The sequence below is a fragment of the Trichoderma reesei genome, assembly GCF_000167675.1.
Source record: "Trichoderma reesei QM6a unplaced genomic scaffold TRIREscaffold_28, whole genome shotgun sequence".
NCBI lineage: Eukaryota > Fungi > Ascomycota > Sordariomycetes > Hypocreales > Hypocreaceae > Trichoderma > Trichoderma reesei.
The window spans coordinates 300,776-318,921 of record NW_006711175.1 but is presented as its reverse complement, the minus strand read 5'-3'; the positions used below and the strand labels follow the sequence as shown (position 1 = coordinate 318,921).

Sequence of the window (18,146 nt, the reverse complement as noted above, 5' to 3'; positions counted from 1 at the left end):
GTACTACCTAGTAGGTACCTGCTGTGGTCGTAGTACAGTGTCTCGAATTTGCACCTCTGAGTGGGCAGGCAAGGTGCCTTGAAGCACATATCCGTACTGTACCTATTCAGCTTCTCGATTCTACGTGGGTTTGATAATATATCAACAAGTCTTATGCGGGCTTTGAATTATCATCTTTCCAGAAATGATGATGCATTCTTTGTCGTAAATAGAAGGTTTCATGCTCTCTTTTTTGTTTGTCTTGTTCCTCCTGGTGAGAGAGACTGTTCCACCCTCCTCCAACATCAGCCTCCATTCACATGTGCCTCAAAGGGCGAGTTGCTGTCTCCGCTAGGCGTTTGAAAAGAACAGAACAAACAAGACAAACAAAGCAAAGCTGCCTTTGAACAGGAGCTCTACTTGTCAATGTGCATAACAGCTCTTTCGTCCATTGGCTGTATGAGCGCAGGCACACCTACTAGTTCCTGCTCCGTGCTCACAAAGAATTAGCAGGGCCCCGATGCTTCGCATCTCGCAGTTGCACCTACAGTCTTTCATCACATGCATGCTTCGGTTGTGGATAGCAGTACCTGATGAGATTGAAAATCAAGGTAGGTATTGATTAAACCCCGTAATTTGTAGAGACAACAATGGTGATGCACGGTAGCGCACGCGTCGGTTTTGTTTCGCAAAGGACGTCGTCGCTTCAACCTTATGAGAACTGCCACCATGATGATTCGTCTATCGCAGAAGATAAATAATATCGGGGGTCTAGACGTCAAAGGTCAACTCGTACAAGGATTCATCGCACGAGTCCCTGCGCGGCGTACGGAGCAATGAAAGATTGACCCCGGCATCTTCATCATCAGAGTCGACAGGGAATTCAAGGTGAGCGAGGTCATCTGTTGCCGCATCATTGGACGACTTCTGACGGGGGGATCCCATCATGTAAGCCGGCTCATCAACCTCAGAGTCTCTCCAGGCCACCTGCGAAGAGGCACTATCTCTTCGACTGCGAAGGACCAAGGGTGATGAATGCTCTACAGCCGCGTTAGCAGCCCGATGCCTCGACGACCGAGTGGCCATGTGGCTTTGATCATTGAGATGCCTTGATGGGGCCATGGGCTTCCCAGACGAAGCAGATCCGGCTGCTCTGGTAGCCATCACAGGCAGGGTCGAGGACTCATCCTGGGACAGGTCTTCCGCGGTGACGGGCATCTTGTTTACCCTAGTTGTCCGTGGTGGTACTGTTGACTTGTCTGGACTGGCTCGCTCCAGGTCGACCGAGATGTCGGCACTATTCCAGTCAAACTCTTCCGTGTCCTGCTCGTTGCGCTCTATAGCCTTCTGAATCGCCGCCTCCGTTTCTGCCTGGAGCCGTCGTTCGGCGCGTGATACACCAGCGTCGTCGATGGGGTTGTAGAAGTGCTCATAGTAGCCCTTGAGCAGATTCGCTTTCTCCAGGCCCTTAAGGGTCAGGCCGTCGCGCGGAAAGACATCGGACTGATACGGTAGAGGTTCAGGGTTGGGAGGTGCGTATTCGGGTTCGTCCTGGTCCCGATCGTGGCCATCTCTGAGCTTGAACAGAAGCCCCTTCGACGCCAGTTGCTCAGCTTTCCTATGCTGCTGTTTGTGCTTGCGCCGTTGAGACGTGGCGTTTCTGGATTGCGTTTTCTCGAGCTCTCTGATGGCACCCTTGCCGCCGATTCCGAGCCCTAGGTTATTTGTCGCCTTGGCGTTTGTGGTTTTGTTTCCCAAGGGAGCTCGTGTCCGAGGCCCTGCTTGCCTGGTTAGATGATGTCCGTGAAGATATCGATCAACGTCCCAGGCAGGGTTACACACCTGCCGGGGTCATCATGGCTTTCTTGGAAATGAACTTTTGGTTCTCTCCAAGGTTGATTGCTCCCTGGATGGTCTTCTTGGCTGCCAATCCGGCCAAGGCATTCTCGTCGCCTCGCCCAATGCCCATTGGCGTTTTGGGGCACCGCATGCCGGGCGTCTTTGGCTGCTGCTTGGCGGGAACCTGGTGACTGAGCACCCGGTTCTCCTGCTCGTCGCGATGCGCAGCGAGCATTGTGAGTGTGCGCGGCGATTTCCGGCGGGATGGTTATTGCTTTGTGTGCCTGATAATGAATCGTGTCGAATGATATGTGCCTGCAAAAGGAAGTGGTCAACGTGAGGATCGCTTCTTGCTAGCGCTGATGATGATCTGGAGCATTGATTCGTAGGTAATTTTGACAAGTCTTGGCTATGGTGCATGTGAATTGGCGCGTTTACTTGCGATGTCGCTTTCAGAGTCGACCAGGCAACGGCAAACAGGTTCCCCACATAATACCGCATTAGTGCTAGCCGATTACAGTTTCTGGCGGTAGCATCGCTTAGGTGGGGATCCAAGCTTGGTTCAGACCAATCGATAAGCGTGGAAGGAAAGAGGAAATAAGAACTACCTCTACTACCTGTGTAAGGGAAAAGCACGGATATTAGAGAGGAAAAGGCTGCAGGGAGGTCAGTGTGGCTTGTTCTTTCCAAAGGAGCAGCAGTCAATCAGAGAGAAAATGACCCAATCTCGCATGACATGTCGCAGTTGATCTGCCTTTCTTTGGCTCCAGCAAGAATTACGGAGTCTTCACCTCCTGTAGCATAAGTATCTAGTATCTTACAGCTCGCTTTGAGGAAGCAGTAGTCGTACTTACTCGTAGTACTTACCTACCTTCTGTGAGTAAGTATCTCATCAATTGCATGTGCTTCAGGTGGTTTGCGGCAAGTGGCCCAGAGGCTGTCATCATCCCATTTTGGCGACACTTGCAGCATCACTTGACCAGCCTCGACCCGGCTAAGAACCCGTCAGATTCATGCGACTCTTGTTTGTTGTCATGTTTTCCCCAAAAAACATACTGGACGCCTTGCATGGATTGGTTATATCCTTTCCTACCTCTGCTCCTTGGACCGACCTAGGCAGATAGTAATAGATGCCGTTGAGTAGGTAGGTAGACAGTATGGGGAACCTCGTGGTCAAATTGGGGGTAGTAGTACCGCCTTAGCACCAGGCCGTCCGAGTACCCAGCAGGTACATCCTCCACCGTGCACTGCTGGAAGTCGAGGCCGGCTTCAGGTGGTGCTATTGCAGTACCGGCAGCCCGAGGCTCTGCGGGGCGCGGGCCACAGAAGAGGCAGCAGGCATCAGGTATCGCCGTCCAGGTACATTGTCGGGGTACCTGCGCTGTACCTACTCGCAGGTATTCGCAGAGGGGCATCAAAGACAACTCTCCTTTACCCCACCCCCTTTCCAGGCCCGTCTCGACAACTCGACCTTTACATATTACAACTCCGAATCCTCTCTCGCTCGAGCTCCCTCCCGACTTCAACTCCCAGAACAACAAACCACCTAAGACACAACCCGACCATCTCACCGCTGCAACAATGGATCGCATCAAGGAGGTAAAACATCCCCCCCCAGAGAAACAACAGCATATACCTATATGCTCCTGCAGCTTGCGCGTCTCGCGACCAGATTCGGGGCTAACGGCATGAGCTAGAAAATGAACTCGCTCCGCCTGGAGGCCGACGAGGCCATCGCCAAGGTGGAGGAGCTCCAGAACAAGGTCAAGGCGCTCGAGCAGGAGAACCTTGCCAAGGAGCAGGAGATTACGTCCCTGCAGCACAAGAACGGCCTCCTCGAGGGCGAGGTCGAGAAGCTGGAGACGGCCATCAAGGACTTCAAGAAGGTGGCCGACGAAGGACAGGAGCACGGAACCCAGAACGAGACCCTGCAGCGACGACTGCAGCTGCTCGAGGAGGAGGCTGAGGAGGCCGACAAGACCCTGCGCGAGGCCAACGAGAAGTACGTTTGATGCCGAACCCCGTCGCTGCATCCAGCCCGCTCCCCCATATCTCATCTACGCCCCGCCCCTGCTGCACCAAGCTCTCCCGCTAACGTGTCGATGATAGGCTCCGACAGACCGACGTCAAGGCCGGACACTTTGAACGCAAGGTCCAGGCCCTTGAGAACGAGCGCGACCAGTGGGAGCAGAAGTACGAGGAGATGGCCAAGAAGCACGCCGACCTGCAGAAGGAGCTGGAGGAGCTCCAGAACGAGATCGGAAACATCTAAATGTGATCGCTGGGCAGTACACTACTTTTTTCTTTTTTTTTGGGTCGCTCAACACTCGCCGTCCGTGCGGCTTCATCCCTCTTAAGCACCTCGACAGGAATAATGTAAGATGTTGTGGAGGGTACGTGTTTGATAGAGAAGATTCAGGTGTCACCGGGAAGCGCCATGTTTAGCAGCAGCAGCATTACAACGATTACGTGTTTCGTCGCCATGTCAAGTTTTTCCTGCCTTTTGTGTCCTTGTCCTGTATTGCTTGTTCCTTTTGCCCTTTCTCCCCCCTTTCGTGTTGCTCTTCAGGGGTATCTATAGATTGCTACTGACGCTGGCCAACTATTTCCGTGCTCCAAACCTCTTTACTCTGATCTCCGCGCCTTGCTCTTTGCTTTGCTCTTGGCCTTTTGCCTCCTCTCCGTGAGCTGCCGCTCAATTTTGGATTCGTAACGGAACTTTTGCTTCTTCTTCTTGGGCCTTGCGGGGCCTTTTGGTTGTTCCTGAGGCGCCTTGTCCGCGTCTCCCTTCTGCTCCTCTTCCTCAGCCTTCTCTTGGGGCTTCTCCGGGCGTTCTAAGCCGTCTCGCGATATTGAGACGGACTCGACGGTGACTGTCGTATATCGATCCTCGTCTATGTACTCCTCTTCGTGATCCACAATGTCGAGATTCGGTCGATCTGGGAACCCGTCCCACTCTCCGTCGTTTGCCTCGGCCTCCTCACCCGATTGCTCCTCCGTGTCGTCGGCCTCGATCGCGCCAGATTCCCGAAGCAGCTTGTTGACGTGCTCGACGTGCTGCTCAACCTCTCGCTTGCGCTCTTCTCGAATCTATTTCCCCCACGACAGTCACCCGTTAGACCAATTGACTGACAAGTGGAAGAAGCAAATCGCCGAATCGTGTGCCTACCTGTGCCCTGGTTCTGAGCCTCTCCTCCCGCGCCCGCTTGGCGGCCTCTTCCTGGGCCTGCTTTATGCGCTGCTGTTTCCGCTTGTGGAAGCCGGTGAGATACTCGTGGCGAGCGTCAAAGTCGAAGGAGACTTGCTCAACGCCGTACTTGCGCTTCTTGCTCGGGGGTGGCAGGACGCTCTTCTTTGGTCTCGGCTTTGCAAACATGGTTTCCTTTTTTGTGATGACGTTTTGTTCTTCCTTTTCCTCAGTTGATATTGTTCAAAGTGCTTCCTGATGCTCCAACTCTGCACCTCGTCGTGGTCGTAAAATTTCAGTGTTCCTTGTCTGCGATAAAGTACTTTGGTACCTCGTAGCCTTCCAAGATTTCGTTATCTGAACAAAATAATCTGGCAATGGACCATTTAATCAATGCAGATTGCTTAGCTGCTCAAAGCACTGCCTGATCGGTACTAGCCCGCTCCAGACGCAAGGGGATCCCGCTTCGAGCCTCCTCGGATGAAGCAATAGCACCGGTATATGCATAACTCGGGCGGATGATGCAACGCGTTTGTCGCAACCTCCGGAGCTCTCCCCAAGTCTCGGCCTCATAATCTGCAACCCAGAATCCCGTCGTCTGCTGGCCAGGAACCACAGACCACAAAGTCGCGGCCATGCATCTCCAGACGGTTGCGAGCCTTTTGGCGCTGTCCGGCGCAGCAAACGCCTTTTACGATTCCTCGCCATGGATTCTCTTGTCAACGACTCCGTAAGCTTTCGTCACTGGTGGTTTACACTTGCTCTCGATACGATGATGATGATGATGATGCATGCATGCCTCTTTGGTGCGAGGCCGAGGCGCTGACATCTCTTGCAGCTTTGCGAAGGCTCCTAGCGCAGACCAGATCCAGACCAGCTCCTCAGTACTGGGCTTCACCCGAGACGTCCTGGCGACGTGCCCAACCGATCGCTACCTCATTGTGTCCCAGCCCGGCTTGAACACGGAGGACATCCGGAGATCCAATGGCTGTGCCATGCCGCACCTGTGCCAGGCCGTCGACGATAAGCGAATCAAGGGCAAGGCCATTGTGTCCGAAGTGGTTGGGGATCTCGCAGGTGCAGACCTGTCAGACTACATCAAGTCGGTCTGTGCCAAGGAGAACAAGGCGGTTACCGTGGACCAAGTGCAGCTGCCTCCCCTGTCCTTGGAGGACAGAGCCGGCGCATGGGCTTCCAACGGTTCGTCATTACCGGGGCGTGCATTGGTTGGCCTTGATGGTTGTTGCTAATACAAATGGCAGATGACATACTCGCGCACAATCTCGACAAGGCCACGGCGGACGACAGCTACACGTTCATCTTCTTCTCGACCCCGGGCGAGCCAGCGTACGAAGCCGAGTTCGAGGAAGCTGTCCGCATGGAGTTGAAGAGGGATGTCGACAACGCGCAGAAGCCGCAGTCGAAGAACGAGACTGAATGGGATAAGCTCCCCATTTTCGAAAAGTACCAGTTCTTCACCCCTGGTAAGCAATGACGACACTCTTGGTCTGTGATGGAGAGGCTGTAATTGATGGACTAACCCCGGAGACGCAGGCATTTTTATGGCGCTCATCACGGCGATCGTTTTGCTGTCTATTCTCAGCGTTGGACTCAGAGCTCTGGGAAGTCTGGAGGTGTCGTACGGTGCGTTTGAGAAGGACATGGGTCCGGCCGCCCAGAAGAAGAACCAGTAGCGGCTGCATCTGTGCTGTCTGCTTGGTGATGGAAGAGCATTGTGTTGTAGCGAGGGTATGCTTGAGACTCTTGTAACAATAATTTCCTTGTGGTTTCGTCAACAATGTGGCTGCGTCTTGCTTTTTGCTGTCTTTGATCCATATCAAGAATTAGATTGCGTTATCATGGAATGTCGCCTCTATTTTCTTCCTTGCCCCTTCTTTCTGTGCCCTCTTCTATATCCTCCGTGACCAACATGTTTTCTTTTTTTCATTGACCGAAACAAACGCCCATACTCCCATCACCCCAAATAATTCATCGAGTCCCAGCAACGTTGCCTCCCCTTTTCACTTGAACCACCTACACTCTAGTCACATCGGTCAATATCAACATTCAACAACAACAACACGGCCACCCACCCGCCATCATCCTCCCATCTTGCCCATCCCCATTCAAAAAGAAAAGGAAAAAAAAAAAAAAAAAAAAAAACAAGTAAAAGAGTGGCTCACCTTTTTGGTAGACGGCTCAGACCAAATGACTCGGCAGCAGGAAATTCGCAATGCCCTCCTTGACGGCGTACTCGTGCCCGCAGTTGGCGCACACCAGCTTGCCCTCGGAAATCTGCGTCTCCAGCAGCAGGTGGTGCAGGTCGCGCACCAGCTTGTCGTCGGCCCGCAGCTCCTCTTGCGTGGGCGGCTGCTCGGGCAGGGGCGGGAATCCAAGCTGTTTATGTTGTCTCGAGAGTTAGCTTTTGCATCTTTTTCCTCATCATCTTCCTCATCATCTTCCTCATCAACTTCCTCATCATCTTCCTCATCATCTTCCTCATCATCTTCCTCATCATCTTCCTCATCATCTTCCTCATCATCTTCCTCATCATCTTCCTCATCATCTTCCTCATCATCTTCCTCATCATCTTCCTCATCATCTTCCTCATCATCTTCCTCATCATCGTCCTCATCATGATCTTGTGCCTCTTCTTCCTCTTCTTCTTCTTCTTCTTCTTCTTCTTCTTCTTCTTCTTCTTCTTCTTCTTCTTCTTCTTCTTCTTCTTCTTCTTCTTCTTCTCTCTCATGCCGAGATCCTTCTCTTTCCATTCACCATCCTCTCTTTCCATCGCTCTCGTGTTCTCTCCTCCCATCCATCACAATGATATATCATGACATTGCCATAACATCCCAGCCCATGGAACGAATCAACACCCAACAAGACAAACAAAACATGAGCCCAACAAAAAAATCAAAACATAAAAAAAAAAAAAAAAAAAGAACACATACCTCTGACGAAGTCGTCCGCAGAGCCGCCCAATCCAACCGCGGCAGCACATTGACGAGCATATCCGGGTTCACCTCAATCTCATCCTGCACCAGCTCCGCGTCCCGGGGATGCAGAGGGTACGAGCTGGAAGACGACTTGCAGGCCTTGACGGCGCAGGTCAAGAAATTGAGGCTGAGGACCTTCATTTTCGCTGCCTTTGTTGATCCCTTCTCTTTGTTGATCCTTATTGTTTCTTCTATGTCTTGTGTTTCACTTCAGACTGTTCTTCGTAGTATTGGAGTGGCGCTTAAGAGGCTGTAAGTGAAATCGACGTGGATCCTGTCAAAAGAATTTCTTACTGGCCCGCTCTGCAACATTTTCCCTTGTCCAAGCTCTAATACTAGTAAATCGATTTTTGCACCAAAAGTTGCACGACCCACGTGACACATACAATCTCTCCTTTCAACACGCTCCCTCAGCGCAACAGACAAATCATCATCACTGCATAAACATACACAAGATTGCACGCCTTCAACCGGCAACAGAGATCAAGCCTTCATTTGGCAAATCACAAGCCTTGGTAGCCAAAATTGTACTCTCTATTCACATCTTTCGCACTCTCACTACATCAGGCCAGCGACTTTGCGTGCACAGCGCCGCCCGACTTCCTCATTCGCACAAAGAGGCCGACAACGCCGACAGCAACGGCGCCAAACAGCAGCACTCGCAGCGCTCCAGATCCACCGCCAACGTCCGAGTCAACAGCGTCCGAGGATCCCGCTGCGTCAACCAGGCCAGCCGTCTCGAGGAGCTCTGAATTTCAAACCAAATTCATCAGCATACCAAGTGACAGGGGACGGAAGAGTTGGAGACACCGTGTTTGTGTGTGCGTGTGCGTGTGCGTGTACGAGTGCGTGTGTGCAGGCAGTGAGACAGTTTAGAGCTCGACGTGAATACCTTCGGGGGGAACCTCCAGCTCGCCGCTCTTGGCAATCTTGACCGGCTTCACTGGGCGATCGCCGGGGCCGGTCTGGACGTTTTCAATCTTCTCAACAATGTCGTAGCCCTCGAGAACCTCGCCGAAGACGACGTGTCGGCCGTCGAGCCATCTGTTTAAGTTGTTCGTTAGATTGGTCCTACTTCTTATCCAGGATCTTCCAAGGAGGGTGGGGAAATCATACGAGGTAACAACAGTGGTGATGAAGAACTGGGAGCCGTTGGTGTCGGGTCCCGCGTTGGCCATGGACAGCAGGCCCTTCTTGGTGTGCTTCAGCTTGAAGTTCTCGTCCTTGAACTTGTTGCCGTAGACTAGACGGAGCCCTCAAGGTTAGCCAGAGCCAGAGCCAGATGCAGTGACAAACGCCATGCCACCCAATTGATTGATCAATTGATTGCTTATTTGGGAACCAAAGGCAACTTACTCGACTTGCCACCGGTGCCATCGCCCTTGGTAAAGTCGCCGCCCTGAATCATAAACTGCTTGATGACGCGGTGGAAGGTCGAGCCCTCGTAGCCGAAGCCCTTCTCGCCGGTGGCCAGGGCCCGGAAGTTCTCGGCCGTCTCGGGGACCGTCTTGCCGTACAGGCCCAGGACGATGCGGCCCAGCTTCTCGTCGCCGTGCTCAATGTCGAAGAAGACCTTGTGGGTGATCTTGGGGCCCTTGGCGGCCTCGGCCGTCTTGACGAAGAAGAGCAGGCCCACCACCAGGACGATGGCGGTGGTGAAGAGCCGCCTAAAGGTCAGCATGGTGGATGTTGTCGCGTCGGTTCTGTTCTATGAGAGATGTTCTTGTCGAGAAAGCAGCCAAGAATTGGCAGAGCGAGAGTCGGGGAGTAAACTGAACTTATACCAGACACTGCAGGACAACTTGATAGGTTCATTAAATGGACACATATGCTCGTCCCCTGCTTAGTGGTCTGCGTCGCATCTGCGCCTTCCCCGCTTGCCCACCACGCACCTGCCCGCTCCCAAGCATCGACTTCAGGCAATCAATGGCTGCGCTGCTATTGTCCAGATCCACACTGGTCCCCTAGCCTGCTTCCTGCCTCTTTAGGCCGCTCGGCATTTACAGGTGTCCAGGTACAGAGGTACCTACTACCAGTACGTACTTCCATTGCAATGTCGAAGTGCCCGGCAAGTTTAGCCATTTTTTAGCCGTCCGGCAGCGAACCTTTCCATCGCAACGCCTTTGAAGAAAGAAGCTCGGAACGAGGTATTCAGAGTGTGGAGGAATTATACCCAGGACAGACACAGACGACACATTGCGGATGCTTTTTGACAAATAACGACTTGTAATCTAGCACAAACACACAAGATGGTACACTGTCTCTTGCCATTGACATTACTTGAAAATTTATCGCTGAGCTAACCGTTTCTCTTCAGGTGTTCATCCTGGGAGTCAGCTTCCACGAGGGCCAGCTGGTCAAGGTACCTACCCATAGGCTCACGATCCGATCAAGATGGCCACCGTCTAACCTCTAATTTCCTTCGTATAGAAAGCCCTCGAGTCCTTCTACGCCCTCGGCCCAACCACATCCGCCCGCATCATGGCCAAGTACTCGATCCACAACCTCGCCAAAGTCGGCTCATTATCGCCCAAGACGGTCACCTCGCTCACGGCCGAACTGTCGCAAATGTCTATAGAATCAGACGCAAGGAGACAAGTCCAGGAGAATATCCGGAGGCTGAAAGACATTGGGTCGTACCGCGGTAGACGGCATGCCATGGGTTTGCCCGTCCGTGGCCAGCGGACGAGAACACAGACGGCCACGGCCAACAAGCTCAACAGGGTGGATCGCAGGGCATAGAACCTGGTTTCAAGCTGATGTTGCGGCGGAGGCGACGCGGAGTTTGGGCCGGGAAAGAAAGAAATACAAACGGGCTTTGCGAATTACAGCATGGAAATGTGTCGAAAATAGAAAGAAAACGGCCTGCAAATACTGGGCCCTGTATGATATATGTATATACGACGACGAACGGTGGGCAAGCAACTGAAACATACCGCAAAAACACTGCACACATACTACATCTTCTGCCGCTCATGACAACGCCACACACTGGTCTGCACGATCTGCTGCTCTACAGCTTGTCTTCCATGACGGGCGCGCCGTTGGCCTTCATCTCGGCGGAGATGGCATCCACGGCCTTCCAAACCCTGATCAGATTGTCACCCACCACTTTTGCGGCGTCGGCGTCGCTGACTCCTCGTCGCAGGAGCTCGGCAATCAGGTCAGGATATTTGGAAACGTCCTCCAGACCCTTGGGGACCGAGCCAATGCCGTCAAAGTCGGTGCCGATGCCGACATGATCATAGCCAATGCGGCTTCCAATGTACGTGATGTGGTCGACAACCCTTTCTAGGGTTGCGTTGTCAGGGTCTTCGTCGGGGACGCCGTTGTCATTGCCGTTGTCAATGCAGGAGATGAACTGGGGGGCAATGTTGACCATGACCAGGGAGTCGGTCTCCTTGACTAGCTGCAGCACCTTGTCCTTGACGTTGCGCGGGTGAGGGCAGATGCCGTACGCCGAGCTGTGGGAGAAGATGACGGGTGCCTTGGACCCTTCCCAGTCTTCTCTGCCACCGAGGGCATCAATCATTGTATCTTCGCTACAATGGACAAAAAAGAGAGCATTTCGTAAGCAAATGGTTATGCTGCACATGCACATGCAACTACTATTAGTGACATACCTGACGTGAGCAAGATCGACAATCATGCCGATCCGATTCATCTCGTGAACCAGCTGCCGGCCAAGGGGGCTGATGCCGCCCCAGACGGGGGTTGCTTTCCGAAAGGGGCTCTCCAGCAGAGCTGCATCTGCAAACTTGTTGTGGCAGTTGTGCGTCAGGGTCGCATATCGCACGCCGAGGTCGCGAAACATGCGCAGGTTGCCAGCCAGGTTGGCAATCTGATGAAGGCCTTCGATGCCCAAGGGGGAGATGAGCTTCCCGGCTCGGAAGGCGTCAATGGCATCGGAGCTGTCAATGTCGTGAGCAAAGTCATCCGGGTATGCGGCGAATAACCTCTTCATGATGTCAATCTCCTGCAGCGTGAACTGCAGGCCTGTTTGATGAGGGCACATTAGTCGTCAATACAATGCAACACAGGGATAGTCAAGAATATTCTTACTCACTATCAGCATAGTTGTCATCCGAAAAGTCGGTGCCGTTTGCAGGGCACGGCGCGTACACGCTCCAAAAGGCACCCCCAGCGCGGCCGGCCCTCAGCCGAGCGAGGTCGACGTGGCCCTTGAGCGTCCCATTCTCAAAGGGGCCAGTGAAGTCATCTCCAGTGAGATGATTCCCGTACGGGCCACGGAGAACAAGCGGGAAGTCGACGTGACCATCTGGCGAGGAGGCGTTTGTCAGCTTCCGGCTTCAGCCAAGGGCAGGGCGATATTCATTAACTTACCAATCAAAGGCGTGGTCGACAGGATCTTGTGAGCCCTCTCCTCGACTGTCAGCGTCTTGGAGCACGAGTGCTGAGAGATTCGCTGGTAGTGACTGAAGGCCGGCTTATACAGCAGGCCGATGGTTGCGAGAGCCAGCGATGCGCCCAGGGCGAGCTTCTTGAGGTTTGGCCTGTGCGGCGGTTGTTGCGCGTGACTGTTGGCGGCACTCGGGTTGCGATAGTCTGGGCTGCCCGCCGTGGGCAGGATGGCGTGTGATTTGGCAGTCATTGGATCGGAAGGGGTTGAGCGGCGTGACGCTGCTCGTGACTCGAGATAAGGAGAGAGGAAGAGGAGGAGGAGGAGGAGGAGGAAGAGAGGTTGACCACTGCACTTGCCCTATCTCAATTCCCGAATTGTACGAAGTACTTGAGTTGATGCTGGGTTTATTACTAAAGCTCTGGTACTACCATATCTCTACAGGCCTGGGCACCTTCCTGGGGGGATCTCGCGATGACGCCATTCTTGAGGCAAGGGAGGAGCTGTCTTGGTATTTGTTCTTGCAGGTCCATCAGAGGTTTTGTTCTGGTGATTTGCTAGCAATGGTATCTAAAATCCTAAGATGTAGTTGCTTTATTTGTAAGGTACATGTTAGTACTCGTACTCTCGAAGACTCAACCCCCACAGCTGGTGGATGCACACGTCGCTTCTTCCGAGGCTGAAGGCAAGGCACACACAGCTCTTCACCGCACCCACCTGCCCTGGATAGGTTGATCTCCTCCAGGTGCTTCGAACCACTGATAGTACAAGTAGGTAGTACTATGCCTACCTATCTGCTGGCCCTGGCAGGTATTTGTCTGCAAGAACCGTCTTCGACCCGCTCCTGGTTGCCTTACGCAGGTACTACCAAAGGCGCCTAATAATAGCAGCTCGCGTGGCTTTCCAGCTAAAGCAAGAGGGCTCGACTTATCTGTGCTCACCGTTCACGCTGACTAGTAGGTACTGAGTATAGTACGGAGGGTATAGTAAATACCTTAGATATTTCCCTTCCGGTCAGAGTACTATAGGCAAAAGTCGAACTTGAGGTCGCAGCCAGACCATGTGCACCTAATCAAGAGTCAAAATCAGCGGTGACCGGGTCTGATGAGACGGTGAAAGCAAACCGGCAGCCGCAGAATGTTAGCTAAAGGGAAGGTAATACGAAGGAGACAAACGTGGCCCGTGCTCTGTCAAAGATGCCGAGAGGGCCTCGAGTGCATTTCAGAGCTGCGTCAGCATGCCGGTGAAACCAGGAGCGTCCTCGTACAGTACAGGTACAAGGGTCATTACCTGAGGTATCTGCGGGGCGTGAAGTACCTCCCTCTCGGGATGCTCACAAGCCTGTGATGAGGAGCGCGAGTAGAACGACACCTACTACTGCCTACCTATAGACCGGAGCGAACCGTTGTGCGATCTTATGAGGTATCAGCCATACAGTAGCCACAATGATGACTACGGCGTGCTATTTATAACATCTGGGTGCTCGTTGGCCAGCCGCCGTGGCCTGTGAAGCCCTTTTCACAAGCACGGCGTGCCCAAGTCCACCACTAGCAGAGATAGCACTACTAGGTACTTGTCTAGATTGCGCCAGCACAGTCAGCACCAGCATGAATTGGACGACCTGGGGCTGCTGGAGTCTGCCGTGATATTGCAGCGTCTGTTGGCCTCTTTGACTTGGAGAAGAGAAGAGGGAAATGGACTCAGAAGAGTACTTGTCAGAAGAGCATGAAAAAATAGGGGAGCCTAGGCAATGGCCCGTCATGGCCTAACAACCGGTGATGCCCGCCCTTGTAATACAAAGCATGGAGCACTTGAAGCCTGCATGTCGGGTGTCTCTGTACAGCCTCAGGCAGTGGAGGTCAGAGCAGTGATCAAGTGCCTTGATACCCGTACCCATACTGTAGAGACCCCTGTAGAGACTCCTCTGACCCCCCGTACCAGCACTGTCTGGTACTGTACCTGGCTGAGGTGCTGCCCGGGCTGCTGCTACCAGGCGCTAACAGCCCAGCTGTTTCGTGTTTCGCCGCCAAAAGATCCCTGGCCGCCCTCCATCCTTGGATCCATGTGAACCTCCTCTCACCTGCTTCGACCAGCCTGCATTTCTTCACAGCTGCCCACTTGCGGACCACCAGCGCGCTGCCTCTCTTTGTTCTCGAGCCTTCTGCGAAAGCTCTTCTCCAGTCTCCTCTCTCTCTCTCCTGCTTTCTGTTGCTCGCCGGCTTGCATCTCGTTTCTTCTCCACCAAGCTCATCATCGTCTTTCCTATTCGCAACCGCTTGGAGTTCGTTCATACCACTCTGGCGCGCTGATTTGTGTCTTTTCTTTTTTTTCCCTCCTCGTCTCTCAGGCCGTCCCCCTTTATCTTCGATTACATCCTTCTTCCTACGTTTTCGGCCTTCTCTCGCGAGTGCCGCCCGCCGTACACGAGCCTTGGTTCTTCACGATAGACGAGCTCCTGGCGAGTCTTTTTTTTTTTACTCCAAACTCGCCAATAGCGAGTGAGACAGAGAGAGGGACAACAGCCACCCCCCATTCGAACCGAAGCCCCACGGCTGTCCGACGTCTCCATCGCATGATCCTGCAGCTGAACAGTTCGAGTAGACGACGATGCCTGGGTTCGCCGACTCCTTCTGGTCGAATGACTATGCTGCTGGTATTTATTTCCCCTCACATTCTCGTGGCAGTTGCTCGCTGGCGTCTTTGTCTAACCGTCGCCAGGGCTCGGTGTCCTCTTCAGCAAGCTCCAGCAGGGCGTTGTAGAGAATCGCCAGGTGCTGACCATAGCTCGGCTGCGCGCCGAGGCCGAGGAAGCGTATGGCCAGCGCCTCGCTGATATTGCGCCCGCCGCAGACAAGCTGTCGGGTGGCTTTAATCGTGACGATGGCGCCACCGTTCGCAAGGTCAGTCAAGCAAACCGATTACCAGGCTGCGCCGCTGCGATTCGCATCCATACACGGGCCGCGGTGGACGGTGAGATCGCTAACACCGAAACTCTCTATAGGCCTACGATGGCATGCGAGCGGAGATGCAAGAGGCTTCGCAAAGCCACATCCGAATCGCCAAGAACATCCGCGACTTGGTCGTGAACCCCTTTTCTCGATGGTGCGATGCGCACGAGACGCGCATCCAGGACTCTCAAGATGTTCTCCAGCTGCGAATCAAGGCGCACGACAAGCAAGCCGAGGCGGTCAAGAAGCTCCGCTCAAACTACTTCAACAAGTGCCGACTGGTGGAAGATCTGGAAGAGGAGAACAAGCTCGCCTTCCAGGACCCCGAATCCAGCCCCAAGCAGAACCAGCCAAACGCCCCGCCGATTCCCGAGATCAAGGTCCAGCCCCACAAGGAGGAAGAATCCCAGAACGACGAGGTTTACGAGATCGGCGACGACGTCTACCAGCCCGAGCAAATGAAGAAGATCCTCTCCCAGATGCTGTCGACGATCAAGATGGGAGAGACCAAGGTGCCCATCCTCGGTACCTACCTCAACACGTCATCCGGCTCGGACATTGTCGAGTATCTCCAGCGAAGCATGGGAACCACGAGTGTCAGCTATGCTGAGAGGATCGGACAAGACCTCATCTCCAATGGCATGCTGCGACTCATCGGAAACGTCGGCAACACGTTTGCCAATTCTTCCAAAATGTTTTACCAGTGGAGGCCCAAGGCCTTCCAGCTTGCCGGAATCCCCGAGAAGAAGCAGACGCTCGGCCGGACCTTTTCCATGCCTACTACAGGCTCAGATGGCGGCGACTCGTCACCCGTGGTGGGAACGGTCAGCGAGTACTTGTCCAACTGGAACGTGCTCAGCAACTCTCATCCTGGAGAGACTGCTCCCCAGCGGCTGCAGCGCGAGGCGAGGGAGGCCGATGAGAAGTACAAGGCCGGTGTGCGCAAGCTCGACGAGCTCCGCTGCGAACTTGAGGAGCTCATCTTCCTGCATCTCAAGTTCCTTGAGCGCTGCGAGCTCGATAGGCTCAAGGCCATCAAGACGGTTATCCTCGACTTCACGGGAACTATTGGCAATGTGATTCCCAGCCTGCAGTCGACTGTCGACAAGATGATGCTCTTCCAAGAGACCGTGCAGCCCTCGGGCGATCTCCGATACCTCTTGGAGAATTACCGCACCGGAAGCTTCATCCCCAAGGTTGTCGTCTACGAGAACTACTACAACAAGGTTGACGAACAGACGTTTGGTGTTGATCTGGAGGCGCGCGCAAGAGCCGATAAGAAGCGTGTCCCAATCATCATCACCACGATCCTGACCTACTTGGACAACCACTACCCTGACTTGGAAGGCGACGAGGCAAGGCGGGGAGTGTGGCTGCTCGACGTGCCCCTTGCCCAGACGCACAAGCTCCGTGCAAAGGTCAATGACGGCAAGCCAGTTGCCCCCGAAGTTTTTGACGAGTTTGATATCCCGACCGTCGCATCCCTCCTGAAGCTCTATCTCCTCGAACTTCCCGGTAAGCAGCAGCACCGACTTGCTCCCTCCTTACTTGCGAAGCGTTGTCGGATCTAACCCCTTCTACTAGACTCCTTGGTTTCCTCTCACGTTTACGAAATCGTCCGGACAATCTACAACACCCCTGCAACCGATACATCAGAGGCGTCTCGGATTGCGGTACTCCAGCAGACGCTTTCGCAGCTCCGGTTGACCAACATTGCCACACTAGATGCGTGCATGAATCACTTCACCCGCCTCATCGACCTGACTTCGGCCGATGAGGAATACGTTGCGGCGTTGGCCACTTCCTTGGCGCCTTGCATTCTGCGCCCCCGAATGGAGACTTCTCTTACGATGGAAGAGAAGCACGCCAGCCGACTGGTCCGCGATCTCTTTGCGCACAAGGACGCCATCTTCAGCGAGCTCAAGCGCATGTCAACCCTCAGCCACTCCATTTCCGCCCCGGGCCGCCCTCGAGCGATCAGCACCGATGAGAGCAACCGAAAAGCGCTGATGGAGGAGAGGAACAGGGCCTTGCTCGAGAAGAAGGTCCATCACGCCCCGCGGAGCCGCGCCACCAGCCCTGCGCCGGGTCCCCGAGGCCACCGGCGGGAGCGGAGCAGCGGCGGGCCCGAGACTCGATTCCCTATCCAGACCAGCCCGACGACCGCCTCCGACCGTCACCGGAGCAGCCTCGGCAGCCTCAACGCCATCAAGCGGTCCAGCCTGGAGGTCCCCGCAGCGGACGGCAGCGCCAGCCCGCCTGACACCACCAACGGATCTCCGCTCAAGACGGAGGTCGAGCCCGGACACGTCCTGGAGAAGCGCGACAGCCTGGGCAGGTCAGTGGCGTCCAGATTCTCGGCGGGCATCCCCGCCACCCCGCCGAGGGAGTCAAGCCCTCGTGGTGTGACCCTGGAGGACAGGCCGATGGACGATTAGTGAAGTCCATTGCGACGATGACATGAATTTCCTTGTCGTTTATGCCCCATTGTACGGATTTACGGACCATGACTGAAATGTTTATGTGTGCTTTTACCCGTTTATTGTAGATATCCACCCAGAGCGAATGGCGGGGGAGAAAGAACACCAGTTCCCCTCCCACCTTTTGGTTGTGGCGATCTGAAGGAAGAGATGTGATGTAAAAAGTTTCTCGGTAGGAAGGGTAGATTACGGTAGATGCGTTGGCTGAAATTTCTGGAGTCAAAAGGGAGGCACAAATCACTATGAGGGAAAGAAAGGGTTGAAAGTGCGAGAAAGGAGGAGGCAAGTACAAGACGAAAGGTTGAGAAGGCCATTCATATATTGGGGCTACACTTTGGTACATCTTTTGTGTCTTTT

The 18,146-nt window shown here is 54.0% G+C and overlaps 9 protein-coding genes across 9 annotated transcripts; 4 read left to right on the top strand and 5 right to left on the bottom strand.

The window, feature by feature from the left end:
• Positions 1-750: 750 nt before the first annotated feature.
• On the bottom strand, positions 751-2,053 carry TRIREDRAFT_123928 (uncharacterized protein; the record flags this gene model as incomplete). The annotated part of the gene is made up of 2 exons (XM_006969049.1): positions 751-1,694; positions 1,822-2,053. 2 exons carry the CDS (start codon positions 2,051-2,053, stop codon positions 751-753), a joined length of 1,176 nt encoding a protein of 391 aa, XP_006969111.1.
• A 1,280-nt stretch (positions 2,054-3,333) lies between these two features.
• TRIREDRAFT_52185 (uncharacterized protein) lies at positions 3,334-4,127 on the top strand. Its single transcript, XM_006969095.1, has 3 exons — positions 3,334-3,417; positions 3,516-3,820; positions 3,928-4,127. Exons 1-3 carry the CDS (start codon positions 3,400-3,402, stop codon positions 4,088-4,090), a joined length of 486 nt encoding a protein of 161 aa, XP_006969157.1. The 5' UTR covers positions 3,334-3,399; the 3' UTR covers positions 4,091-4,127.
• A 134-nt stretch (positions 4,128-4,261) lies between these two features.
• Positions 4,262-5,194, bottom strand: TRIREDRAFT_23323 (uncharacterized protein; the record flags this gene model as incomplete). Its single annotated transcript, XM_006968993.1, has 2 exons — positions 4,262-4,908; positions 4,988-5,194. The coding sequence occupies 2 exons, from the start codon at positions 5,192-5,194 to the stop codon at positions 4,444-4,446; spliced, it is 672 nt and encodes a 223-aa protein (XP_006969055.1). The 3' UTR covers positions 4,262-4,443.
• A 446-nt stretch (positions 5,195-5,640) lies between these two features.
• Positions 5,641-6,880, top strand: TRIREDRAFT_81920 (uncharacterized protein; the record flags this gene model as incomplete). Its single annotated transcript, XM_006969094.1, has 4 exons — positions 5,641-5,735; positions 5,844-6,205; positions 6,268-6,489; positions 6,560-6,880. The coding sequence occupies 4 exons, from the start codon at positions 5,641-5,643 to the stop codon at positions 6,697-6,699; spliced, it is 819 nt and encodes a 272-aa protein (XP_006969156.1). The 3' UTR covers positions 6,700-6,880.
• A 324-nt stretch (positions 6,881-7,204) lies between these two features.
• TRIREDRAFT_5742 (uncharacterized protein) lies at positions 7,205-8,142 on the bottom strand (the record flags this gene model as incomplete). Its single annotated transcript, XM_006968987.1, has 2 exons — positions 7,205-7,402; positions 7,957-8,142. 2 exons carry the CDS (start codon positions 8,140-8,142, stop codon positions 7,205-7,207), a joined length of 384 nt encoding a protein of 127 aa, XP_006969049.1.
• Positions 8,143-8,528: 386 nt separating this feature from the next.
• TRIREDRAFT_123922 (peptidyl-prolyl isomerase) lies at positions 8,529-9,790 on the bottom strand. Its single transcript, XM_006969048.1, has 3 exons — positions 9,358-9,790; positions 9,118-9,244; positions 8,529-9,045 (listed from the first exon to the last, which is right to left on the bottom strand). The coding sequence occupies exons 1-3, from the start codon at positions 9,680-9,682 to the stop codon at positions 8,874-8,876; spliced, it is 624 nt and encodes a 207-aa protein (XP_006969110.1). The 5' UTR covers positions 9,683-9,790; the 3' UTR covers positions 8,529-8,873.
• Positions 9,791-10,315: 525 nt separating this feature from the next.
• Positions 10,316-10,743, top strand: TRIREDRAFT_69399 (uncharacterized protein; the record flags this gene model as incomplete). Its single annotated transcript, XM_006969093.1, has 2 exons — positions 10,316-10,363; positions 10,432-10,743. Coding segments are annotated over 2 exons (360 nt in total), but the record flags the coding sequence as incomplete, so codon positions are not given.
• A 271-nt stretch (positions 10,744-11,014) lies between these two features.
• TRIREDRAFT_111694 (uncharacterized protein) lies at positions 11,015-12,613 on the bottom strand (the record flags this gene model as incomplete). Its single annotated transcript, XM_006969047.1, has 4 exons — positions 11,015-11,543; positions 11,625-11,997; positions 12,068-12,280; positions 12,346-12,613. The coding sequence occupies 4 exons, from the start codon at positions 12,611-12,613 to the stop codon at positions 11,015-11,017; spliced, it is 1,383 nt and encodes a 460-aa protein (XP_006969109.1).
• Positions 12,614-14,968: 2,355 nt separating this feature from the next.
• Positions 14,969-18,138, top strand: TRIREDRAFT_123920 (Rho-GTase activating protein; the record flags this gene model as incomplete). The annotated part of the gene is made up of 4 exons (XM_006969092.1): positions 14,969-15,014; positions 15,080-15,261; positions 15,363-16,824; positions 16,894-18,138. The coding sequence occupies 4 exons, from the start codon at positions 14,969-14,971 to the stop codon at positions 17,745-17,747; spliced, it is 2,544 nt and encodes an 847-aa protein (XP_006969154.1). The 3' UTR covers positions 17,748-18,138.
• Positions 18,139-18,146: the final 8 nt, after the last annotated feature.

Bases quoted from the DNA above. Each gene is read 5' to 3' on its own strand.
- TRIREDRAFT_52185 (XM_006969095.1), top strand. The intron at 3,821-3,927 runs GTACGTTTGATG...TGTCGATGATAG, and splicing joins CTGCGCGAGGCCAACGAGAA to GCTCCGACAGACCGACGTCA.
- TRIREDRAFT_123922 (XM_006969048.1), bottom strand. From the start codon at position 9,682: ATGCTGACCTTTAGGCGGCTCTTCACCACCGCCATCGTCCTGGTGGTG. The intron at 9,245-9,357 runs GTAAGTTGCCTT...GGCTCCGTCTAG, and splicing joins TGGCACCGGTGGCAAGTCGA to TCTACGGCAACAAGTTCAAG. The intron at 9,046-9,117 runs GTATGATTTCCC...CAACTTAAACAG, and splicing joins ATCACCACTGTTGTTACCTC to ATGGCTCGACGGCCGACACG.